This window comes from Pinus tabuliformis, chromosome 2_2 (assembly GCF_031772625.1).
Source record: "Pinus tabuliformis cultivar Carrire ecotype Pingquan chromosome 2_2, CPIR1, whole genome shotgun sequence".
NCBI lineage: Eukaryota > Viridiplantae > Streptophyta > Pinopsida > Pinales > Pinaceae > Pinus > Pinus tabuliformis.
Window position 1 is genome coordinate 433,006,782 of NC_142300.1, and position 12,439 is coordinate 433,019,220.

The following is a 12,439-nucleotide window of genomic DNA, read 5'->3' on the forward strand; positions in this document are numbered from 1 at the left end:
CAAATAACAAACTCTGGCCAAAACAATCAACAACTTGACAAATTCACTAAAACCAGTCAACATCACAACAATACCCAAAAGCCCAAACTACAATGCAAACCTAGAACCAAGATCAAACTGGACCAAACTAACAATAACAAAAGATGATGTTTAATTATCATTTGTTTTGAAGTTTTTGGCTGGAATCTAGCCCAATAAATATTGATCAAATAGTGAAGTTATATTGTTTAAAATGTTTTTGTCACTGTATATATAGATTCAGCATTCTGAAAAACTTCTTAAATACATGAATTGTGAAAAAATTACAATTTAAACTTATAATTCCAAAACAAAATTTGATCAAAAAATGATATTATGTTGCTTAAAATATTTTTTGTGACAGTATATATAAATTCAACACTCTGAAAAACTCTTAAACATATAAATTATAAAATTTCACAATTCAAATTTATAATTCCAATAAATTCATATTAAAAAAAATCACCATTATACTCTAACGCAACAGAAACCAACCTTAAAATATAAATATACAAACCCCTGTAGAGTCAATGTACACGGTTGTTGAATGCTGGGCGTGGAGAAAACACCGAAACCCATAACAGTCTCCAATCCTTGAAGTAAAGACTATCCAGCACACCTACCCAACATATCCCAACTCAGCAACCGAAGACCGTCACCCCGCTGCCACAGCTTGGGTTCCAAATCAAGGCAAACATCAGCCACAGAGTGTATCGCCTACTCTAAACATGATAAAAAATAAATGTGCCTTCCCATACCAACTGCTTATAAAGACCAGGTAAACAATAAAGCCATAGTATTAAATTTCTAGTTTGGTGACTTTGTATAATATATTGAGGTTATTTTCTAAAATTTGGTTAATTATTATAAATTTTGGGGGTGTTTTTTGGTGGGAAACTGTAAATTTATTTTATTAAATTATATTTTTTTATTATTTAAAATAATTTTTAAATATATATGAATTTAACATTAAAATGGTCAGACTCAAATTTATAATTCAACAAACCCTTACCAAATTTTAAATAAATTTAACTAAAAAAAATACCAAAACCTACAAATTTTTCAATTTTTAAGAATATAATGTGACACCGAGCCCCCAGAAAATATAAAAACTCATAGTGCAACACTTCACATTGTTATGAGCTATCACATCGGATTTATTGTGGTCGTAGCATTGCCATACTTCATTAAAACAGCAGTTATAAATAGAAGTAAAATAACGTACAGTCGAAATACAAATTTCCATAAACAGATGGGGTAGCATAGGGCAAAAGTTAATACCACTCCAAAGAAACACACTATTAAAACAGCAGTTATAAATAGAAGTAAAATTACGTACAGTCGGAATACAAATTTCCATAATCAGATGGAGTAGCATAGGGCAAAAGTTATACCACTCTTAAAGAAACCCTAGACAGATGGGGTAGCATAGGGCAAACGTTAATACCACTCTAAAGAAACCCTAGTGTGTGATACAGCTTGTTTTTAAAGCTAGTCACAAAGCAACAGAACTTGAATTTGTGGTATTAAAAAATTGTGGTTGCAGTAAAATAACAAATGATTTAGTAAATGGGGTATTTGCTTGAACGCGTGTCCCATAAACAGCAAATAGATAAAAAAATTGTTATGGAAAAGCTCTTATACACTGAGGCCAATATCTCTTGGAGAGCCAAAATTCTTATCGATGAGTTAAGAACTAATTCTCATCAACTGCATTGTGAAACATGGCATTGGAAAAAGGCCAAAGGAAGTGTGGGAGGAAAGAGTACCCATTTTTTGTTTTTCAGAGAAAATGGAAATAGAAAAATATTTCATTTTAGAATGTGAGGCCTTCAAAAACAATAGGGAAAGTTATGCAGATATGCTGGTAGCTAGCGCTTGGGATAATCTATTTAGCGAGGGGTTTGTCGAGAAGATCGGAGCATTTATCTTGAAATTTCACATAAAAAAGACCCAATACATCCAGCAGATGAAAAAGCAATGTGTCCCATAAACTATCTTTAGCCTCATAGACATTAAAATAATTTATTTCTTTTTTCTTTTCTTTATAAACCCAAATAAAATTATAATATTAAATTTCTAATTTTCTAACTCTATATATAACTTTATATAATATGTTGAAGTTATTTTTGAAAATTTACTTAATTATTATAAGTTTTAGAGTTTTTTAATTAGAAATTATAATTTTATTATTATAATAATTTTTTTATTATTTAAAATATATTTTAATTATATATAAATTTAAAGTTTCGAAAAAAAACTTTTATCATATTGGAATCGGAGAAACTCTAATTTATAATCCAACAAACCCTACCAAATTTTAAATAAATTCAACTAAAAAATATACCAAAAGCTACAAAATTTTCAATTTTTTTTAAGATTATAATGTGACACCGAGCCCCAGAAAATATAAAAGCTCATAGTGAAAGACTTCACCTAAGCTCATAGTGAAAGACTTCACCTTGTTATCAACTATCACATCGAATTGATTGTGGTCGTAGCATTGCCCTACTTCATTAAAACAGCAGTCATAAATAGAAGTAAAATTACCATCTGCATGTAAGACAAATTTCCATAAACAGATGGGGCAGCATAGGGCAAAAGTTAATACTAGCCCAAAGAAACCCTAGTGTGTGATACAGCCTGTCTTTAAAGCTGGTCACACGGCAACAGAACCGGAATCTGTGGCATTAAAATAATGGTTTTAAAGCTGCCTCGCAGACAAACTTTTATCACTGCAGAAGCGGATTTAAGGGGCAAATCTCAAGGATGATTTGTTGGTATTCTGTGACTGACTGCTATGCCTTTTTTTTATTTGGATAACGGCCTTTTAAAAAGATAAAACTTACAGCAGTGAATGGATTTGGTGGCGTTCAATGCATGAAATAAGATAGGAAAGAGGAGCAATAATGATCGACCCTCTTTTGTGCAATCGAACCCACACGTAGATCTGAGATATCTTAAAACTCCGCCGAAAGCCAGAAGTTTCCTCCTCGCTCACATGAAAAATGATTGCTCATAACTACTCAAAGCACGGAATTAAGGCTATCGTCACTAAGTGCAATAAGTTATTTTGTCTTTTCTGGTGTATTTTTGGTTAATTTTACTTCAAATTTGGTAGAGATTTTTTGTAATTTTAATTTTTCATCTTCGTAGATTCGCACAATAAAGTGTTTCAAATATTTGTTGATATTTGTTGTTATTTTTTGTCCCGAAGGTGGCAAAACCTATCAAACTCAGTTGTCAAACCAACAGTGAGGACAACCATCTCTGGCTGCTATCCGCGAATGTCAGTTTGACTCATCACCGTTATCAAGGAAAACCACCCCACCTGTAATAACCCGCTGGTGGTCCGTAAGGGACCAGGGTTTCACTCCTGCCAGATGCCTCTGGGTCTTGGGCAGTTAACCTGTTTCCTTACGTCCGAGGAAGACGAGCTCTTAGCCAACCAGAAGCAGTTTTACAGCATACTCCAGGGCGTGATATTTGTTGTTATTATTGCTATGTAATTTCCAGAAATAAAATATTTTAATATTTATTATTGTTGCTATATAATCCCAAAAAATAATATATTTCAATATTTACTATTATATAATTGATGGAAATCAATTACTCCAAAATATTATGAAATCTATTTATACATTCAAAAATATATTTTTAACTATTAAAATCACAATCATACCAAAAATTATACACCTAAAATAAAAGCGTGCTCCCTAAGACTCTGGCTACTTAGACGGAGACTGAACAGTCTGGCAGATGATGCTTTCTCTGAATCCATGTGGTTGTCTGCGCCTGCACTTATTATGTATCGGATCTACTTTATCAAACTCCCTCGCGACCACTTTTGCGACTTGCCTATTGGGTCTGATGAATATCCTGTAGCCATTTCCCTTACCTTAAATCAGGGAGTACAAACGGCTAGTCACGCACAGCACACCCATACCTAGAGATTTGTGGTTTCAGATGGCATGTTCTTGTTGTGACGAAGAAGGATAGTATTTGTTTTTTTTGGAAAAGGATGTTTAGTTTTTTTAAATAAATAGTATTTATTTAGTAATAATAAGGATTATATAGTAGTTAGTCTTTGTAGTTTAGCTTAAATATAGTTTAATTAAACTAAAAGATAATAAAGACAAAAAAATTATAGTAAAAATAAAATAACTAATCAATCATTGTATTGTTGAATGTCGGCGCTAAAATTAAGAAATATGATTAACTAATATATATATATATATATGTTTTTAATATAATAATAAGCTATAAAAATTATAATTCATGAAAATGGATATAATAAAAAAATGAAAAAACTCAATAAAAAAAAAAAAAAAAATCTAAAAACAAAAATTAGTAACTAACCGAAATAAAAGCTATTAAAGAGCCCATAATAAAACCTCAACCCATCACTTTACAAATAAATAAATTTAAATAATAATAAAAAATAACAAAATTTGAATTCCTAATGTTAAACTATGGATAAGTGGCATAAATTTTTGGTCAAAGACAAACTAATAAGCAAGTCAAAGCAAACTAAATGGGTAATATGTCAGGTATAATAAAGCATTTAGGAAATAAATTGGAAACAATAAAATCAAAATTTTAAATGTGAATAAATAATAAATAGTGCTGATTTAGTATTGGTTTATTAGTATTATAATTTATATAAAAGAATTTAAAAAGGTTATTTATTTATATTTTACATAAAAATTATATGGAGAAAATTTAATTGATTATTTATTTATAATTTATATAGAAATTATATAGAGGAAATTCAACAAGGCTATTTATTTTTTCATTTCTTCGACACCAGTTCTCAAATATAACGAAATTGTTTTACAATAAAATTGTTCTTACTTAAGATTTTAGAGACTAATTGATCCAATTGTTTTACAATAAAATTGTTCTTACTTAAGATTTTGGAGACTAATTGATCCAATTGTTCAAACAACTACTATGAATATAAGTGCAATGTCTAACAAACAGAAAACATCACAATTTTTTAAAACCTTCAAACAACACAATTTTCTATGAAAAAAATAGAAGTTTCGAAAATCTTTTGCACCAAGAATTATAATCCTAATAATTGGTGCAAAATCACCCAAAAATGACATAAGCTTTTATATACAAAAATGAATGATTAAATTGAATACTACTTATTCAGTACATTGAATCAATTTTGATTTCTATTGCCCATTGTCTTGTATTTATATTAAGTAGGCATAAAGAATACAAAGAGGTAACATTCATAAATCCAATCAAGTAGTAAATGTGACTACAAGCAACTGGAGTAGGTAGTAAGATGATTGGTAAGTGTCATTGTAAATTTTAGTAACAAGAGGATGGAGAGTCTATTCTAATTGGTATAGTTTTCCCTCTGAGTAGCAAAACAATTGACCACAACCAAAAATTTGCTCTTCAATTCCCACTATTAATATGTAATTTCAATAAATAGGTCATACATGTAGGAGCTCCATAACAATAGGATTCTATTACATATAAAAGATGGCATTTTTTTTAAATTATCATGAAATGAGAAATTATTGTTAAAACTATTTTTTCATGATATGTAGCAAAATGATGAATAAAGGAAAAAAATCAAATTCACAGTAAGTTGAATGAAAATTTATTTACTATTTAATTGAAAAATGGGAAATAATTTTCATTTCAAATTCAATATATAATTATCCACTGGGTCTTTGGATAGACTGTGATCTAGTGTTTTGTTAAGACACTCCTTGATGTGAAATTACCAGTTCAAGCCCCAAATAGGGTGATATATTGGATATGATAAAGATGTATCATAAACTGTGATCCAATGTTTTATTAAGGCACTCCTTGATGTGAAATTATCAGTTCAATTCCGTGCCCCAATCGAGGTGATATATTGGACACAATAAAAATGTATAGAGGTGATATATTGGACATGATGAAAATGTAGTCTTGCCAAACTTACCAAAAAATAATTTTTTATTTTAGTTTTTATTCACACGGAAAATAATTTTGTATCTTTCTATAACAAGTTAGAAGCTTTTGAAAAACAGTGACTAACTCAATTTTGAACTCTACCATTACACCCAAAAAATTAAAAAAATAAAATGAATAGAGTATATATACATCTTGTTAAAATTAAATTGGAAATAGTTAAATAGAGATTTTTTATCTCATTAAGAACATTTTATTGAAGTTTAACTTTTCTATTATCTTAATTGAATGTTTTTTTTGTTTGGAATTTGATTTTACACAACTAAATTTTTTAAATATATCGAGACTTGAATAATTCAAAAAGATTTTATTCAAATTAAATTTATTTATTTAATATATATATGAAATGGATTTTGATTCTTTGTGCATACATGGTGACCATTAATATGATCCCTCTGAATAATGAAAATTAAACTACAAAAAAATAAGACCTCGTCCAATAAGGAAAAAACTCCCTACTTATAATTATTAAAAAGCATATTCGCTACTATTTCTTCTACCCCAAGCACTGAAGCATCTCCCTTTTTTAAATGTAACCATCCTCCCCAGACTCTAAAGCATCTCCCTTTTATTATTGTAACCATCCCCGCTTACCTAAATAGTATAACACCTGACACCTACTTTCTAGGTGCAACCAGGTTTGAAAATATATTTCTGCATCCTTAAATAATGCCTCATATTGCACCTCTGTAATCCAGTGTCACCTTATATAAAATCTTATACTGCTATAGGAGGGGGACAAAATTTGTCCTTTGAAAACCATAAGGGCTTCAGTGTTCAGTGGATTCCCTTTTGTAGGCTTATTTTATGAGTCCTGGTAAGTATATAAGACAGTAAATCTTTCTCTCCAATCAGATCCCACTGTTTTCTTGTCTCCCTTGAGAAGGGATCTACAGATGTACTGTGTAAATTTCTTTATAATGCAAGCATTTTATAAAGGCAACGCTCGTTCTCAATACCTGTAAGGTAATCATCTTGAATTTTTTATAAATTTCGATCTTCACAAAGAGTAAGTCAGGCCCAATTCTACATGGAAATTGAGTTAAAGAAACTTTACAAAATATAAATCAAATTCCATAATTATATAAGTTCAGTAGATCCCTTCTGCATACAAAACATATATTTCTTTGCAATCAGCACTGAGTGTTTTCTTGTCTGCCCTGAGAAAGGGATCTAGTAATGTAAAATGCATTTTTTTTATAGCACAACCATTAAAACAATGCAACGTCCTTTTTTTAATATTAATAAAAAATCGCTTGAACCTTTTATAAATATCAATCTTTACAAAGATTAGTCAAGCCAAATTTTACACAGATGAGATGAACCAAATTCAGCCAAGCCAAATTCTAGATATGAAGAACAGTGAGGTGAAATAACTTCTCAGTATAAACCAAATTCTATAATTTTATAAGTTCAGTGGATCTCCTTAGCGAACCTATTTTATAAGTCACAGCAAGCATGCAAGACATTAAATCTTTCTCAATAAGCACGCAAGACATGAAATCTTTCTTTACAAGCAGAAGCGATTGCTTTCTTGTCTGCCTTGCCAAAAATAAATTGCACTGTAACCTGCGTTTTCAATGACAAACTTTTTTAATGAGACGAGCATTAAAAAGAGAACGTCCCTTTCTTTTATATCATTAAGATGATCATCTATAATGTTTTATAAATCTCAATCTTCACAAAGTATAATTCAAAATCTGCACATGAAGATGCCCTAAAATGAGTAGCGTTCCTTTTTTATATCTTCAAGGTAATCATCCATAATTTTTTATGTGTGTGAATCTTTACACAGTAAATCTACTCAAACTTTGCAAATGGAAATGAGCCAAAATCTACATATAGCGCACAGTGAGTTGAAAAATATTGAACCCAATAAAGCTCCACTGTTGATTCTGTGAGCCCTGGAATTTAGACATATAATGGTCAACAGACTCACTGTTGATTCCGTGAGCCATGGAATTTAGACTTATAATGGTCAAGAGATTTTGACCCTAGCGTGACCTTTTAGTTTTATTACCATGAATGTGAAAAAATTGTTTCTTGTACAAATTATGAAAACAGAACGCTACTGAAGGCTGATTTTGTGATTAACCCCAAAAAATCTCTTAGAAGATTAGTCCTTTTTTGATAGCAAAACCACAGAAAACAGTGACACAGGCTGTCAATTTGTAAGCATGTATAGAAGCCAGCTTTTTGCCTTTGGTTAAAAGGCTGTAGGTGTTTCCGAAGTCAAAAACCTGGCTTTAGCTCTTTCCCAAGTCAAAACCCTGGCTTTAGCTCTTTCCCACGTCAAAACCCTGGCTTTAGTTGTTTCCCAAGTCAAAACCCTACCCTTGTAGCCAAGCTATTTGATCATTTTTTTTGCTCTCCAATGTTCAAATCCAAATAGCCTGCATCGTGCATGAGCATATCCAAATGCCATGTTGAATTAAGGGCAGTATAGATTTATGCTGTTATTCACTAAAAGTTCAACATAATAAGCACTCCATTTAAAGTGGGAAACCAAAAGACAGAATGTTTCATAACTTCTTTTCCTGTAATGTCGAGATCATGTATAGAATTATGCTGTTATTCATTGAATAGAGTCCTTGACCATCAATAATAACTGAAATTTTACTGTCATGAAATGCCTTTAAAATACAGACGTAGAAAACAAAAATCCAAAAGAATGAATTTTCCAAAACTGAAGGGTAAAAGAATTGGAATTGAATTTTCTAAAAGGTGCAATTTCATTTTGCAAAGCCATCTTTAAGGACTACAATTTGGCACTATACAATGTCTTTGTGCAGAACAGCTAAAAAGGATTTGAAGATCCACCATTTCAAAGTGGAACAAGATTATTCAATCCATTACATTAACAAAGTTTGAGAATAGTTCAGCTCGGAGACAGTCATGCTACCTATCAAATTCAACAATAGTGCAACTACTAGTAGAAAATGAAGAGTGGTATTCTTCCATCCATTTTTTCACTTGAACAGAATAAAATGGCTTCCGAAACATCTTTAACACAACTTTGGAGGCCCTTTAACAAAGGATGACCGGACAAAGAGCACTGTACATGCTTGGATACAAAAGAAGAAAACATGATTTCCTTGGCCCGCCCTCCTCATTGATATTGAAATCTGCACGAGCTTCCATGTCCCAATTTTGTAGCTCCTGGATGAATAGGGGCAAACTAGAAGAATAGCAACGATTATCAGGACAGCGGTGAAGAGCGTTTGTATAGAGTTTGAAGAACAGACCTAGAATTCAATGCAAGGAGACAACTCAAGATAACCATAACGGTAGTGTCACTACTCTTCCAAAATCTCAACTCATATGTTGATGCAAACCTAGCACTCAGTAACCCAAATTTGCTCCGATTGGCAAAGACCCTCTAATGTTGAGCAGTGGCATTTCGAGATTCCGGGGCTTCCAGAAACAGGCCTCTGGTACAAGCTGAACAGAGGCTCTAAGGGGTTCAGATTTACATCTAGTCAGAACAATAGAAGCTCCCCCATGAGGATTCTTTACACTTTCTTCCACTAGTCTATCCATGGACTTTGTGCCGCTGTCTTCTGCATTACTCACCCTCCTGCTCTGCTCTTTCTCCTTATCATCTTGGCGAACCACAACAGGCCGCCTCACAAAGTCTTCCTTGGATACCCACGTCTCTCTGGAGATCTCCAAAGAAAGCTTCGGCTCACACATCATCAGTAGCAGTGCATTAGGTAATGTTTCCGCAGTCTCTGGTTGTGTTCCTGCCTCTGCCTCTCTCTCTATTATCTGGGCTTCCCCTGAGGCTGTGCCTTTCTCTAAACCTGTTTCTGCTTCCAGACCTTCTGAGAATAAATTGTGCAATGATTCCTCAATCTCTTCTTCTGTTTCTTCTGAGATTGCATAGGGTATTGCATTCTCAGCCATTAGTTGCCTTTCTGCCTCTATGTCTGCGTCGGCATCGATGGTTTCTTCATAGTTGGAAGGTGTAGAGCAAGCTGATTTTTCCTCTTCGCTCTCCATTCGCATCACACATACTTGAGCTCCATCTTCATCTTCAATCTCAACTTCTTCGCTGCCATTGTCTTCCCCTTCAGATTCCCGTTTCCCATGTTCTTCTATAACAATAGAAGCCATTCCCAAGGGAGCAGACTTACATCGCATGTCCTTACCCAGACGAGGGATTCTCGAAGGCACAGATCTGCATTTCATAAGAAGAAGAGCATTCCTAGGGGGGCAAACCACTTCTTCTTCACTGTAAAGAAGCTTTGTTTCATCTATTGGCTCATAATCTTCCTTCTTCACGCTTAGCCTGTTGACTTCTCTAATGCATGAAACCTCTTCATCTGCTATCCTCTGCTCTGTTTCTTCTATGCCTTCCACTGCCTTCTTCTCATCCTCTTGCAGCACCATGAACCATTTAGCCAAGACAGCACCACAGGTAGTAGTTTCTTTGCTTTCTTTGGCTGGAGTATGGGCAGTAGATGCACCCCCACATGGCACAAAGCAGTTGAACTCTGCACCGAAGCTTCTCAGAGCTTCACAGATACTAAACGAAACTTCCTTCTTGAAACCGAATAAATGACCCCATTTCTGATTCGATCGGTTCCCCATACATTCCTGCCTTTCAGGAACCTTGAGCGGCGCCTCCTTAGACCACCGTTGGCTATTGCTTCTCTCGGCTCTGAATTTCACGTCGCTTGTACTGACACTGAGACCCTTCTTCTTATGCTTGGATTTCGCCCTCACTTGGCCTATGCAGGTGACTTTGGGGGACGTTGGCTCCTGAGTTTCAAAGCTGCCATTTTTCTTCCTCCCGGTGAGATTGTATGCAAGGGCAGAAAACATGGGACTTGACTGCCCTTTACTCCCACTGCTTCTCAACCTCCTGCTCGATGATTCTCCCAATTTCTCCGTCCTACCAGGGCTAAGAACACATTTGGGCCCTAATCTCATTGATTGCCTCGATGTAAAACACACGAACAGCTCACTTCCAGTGCGGTATCCTTTATGCTCTCCTTCCATCATCCATAAAAACCAGCAACCCTCCACACCTTCACAATGGGAGAATATGCATGCATGCAACTGTAACTCTATATTCCTCCAACAACACTGATACTCTGTGATATCTTTATATTGCAGCCTTTTCAAGTTCGTTCACCATTATACAATCTCTGTTATTTCCATATCTGTCTGCAGTTACTACAGATCACTGTTCAGTCTTTAATAACAACGAGATAAGGATATCAAATCTCCTCAAATCTTCTCCTCCTCCTCTCTCCGGTTCAATCCTGAAGACCTAGGCCTTGTATCACCATACACAGCAATCTCACTGATAATGATACTCTGAATTACCAGGGACTCTTGGAAAAATCCCCATTTGTCAAAAACTTCAGGGCCTGTTAACTGCTCTACTATGAAACATAGAAGCTACTAATAAAATTAGAAATTTGTGGCAGACTGGAAGGGTGGCAAAAAATTGAGAAAATTACAAGCTGAGCAGCATTATTCCAGGAAGAATTGCACTCAAAAGATTCGACAATGGCCTGCACCCAACTCTGAAACTGACTCATGGAGTTAAGTGTAGCGACGACAGCTTTCATTCAACTACTTTACACAAGTTACCACACAAGTAGATAGGCATGGGGGAGGATAAATTATGAGAAAAACCCTTGATGGAGACCAGGATTGGTGCCCCTGCTGGGTTAGGACAGTTGATTAATAAAAATCACATGGGTGCATCAGAAGAGTCCAAAACCAGAGCCTGCAGGTAGCACATGATGTGAGCGGTCCGGTTGCCATGAATGTAACTTTGCGCGCTCGGTTCTAGGTTGGGCATAATTGATGGTCAGTGAAAAACGTGAGTTCGGACTCTGAAATGTCTCGAAAACGTCGCTAAAACCCCTCCAATTCCTCGAGGATGATGCATGACGCTGGCAGCTCAACATATCTGTAATTAAATAGAGTTTCTTCGTGTCTATCCGTTGTTCCAGTTTGAGGTAGAATGGTCAAGAATTTGACCGTTCCCTTGAGGGCGACAAATCTAGGTGGCCTTTCTATTGCTAGGCATAGAAATCTAACATATGTTAAGCCACTTTCCATGGATGAGTTGGGCCACATGGAAAACATTCTCTTGCTTTCCTCCTCTCAATGTGGTCTTGGGGTAGAAGGATGTAGGTAGGCTAAGTTAGACTCCCAAAACGGTTAAGCAGGCCAGGCTGCTCATGAGATCTCGACTTACTGGACTTAAGTTACTAGATTTGGGATAACCATTAGCAATGAGAGATCATAGAATGTTCATCACTTTTAGAGGGTACCCGAGAGTAAGTGCATCCGACATAACGATGGATGGGGAGGAAGAAGAAGGAGGAAGAGGTTTTTAGAGCAATGTTAGGGTTTTAAAGAAAAAAACTAAGAGATGTAGTTAATCCATTTGGATTAGTATTTATAGAAATTAGTT

The 12,439-nt window shown here is 34.5% G+C and overlaps 1 protein-coding gene across 1 annotated transcript; it reads right to left on the reverse strand.

The window, feature by feature from the left end:
* Positions 1-8,590: 8,590 nt before the first annotated feature.
* Positions 8,591-11,902, reverse strand: HCF243 (Serine/Threonine-kinase pakA-like protein). The gene has a single exon (XM_089404783.1). It carries the CDS (start codon positions 11,005-11,007, stop codon positions 9,343-9,345), a length of 1,665 nt encoding a protein of 554 aa, XP_089260909.1. The 5' UTR covers positions 11,008-11,902; the 3' UTR covers positions 8,591-9,342.
* Between the last annotated feature and the right edge of the window lie 537 nt (positions 11,903-12,439).

Coding starts and splice junctions, on each gene's coding strand:
- HCF243 (XM_089404783.1), bottom strand. CDS start 11,007: ATGATGGAAGGAGAGCATAAAGGATACCGCACTGGAAGTGAGCTGTTC.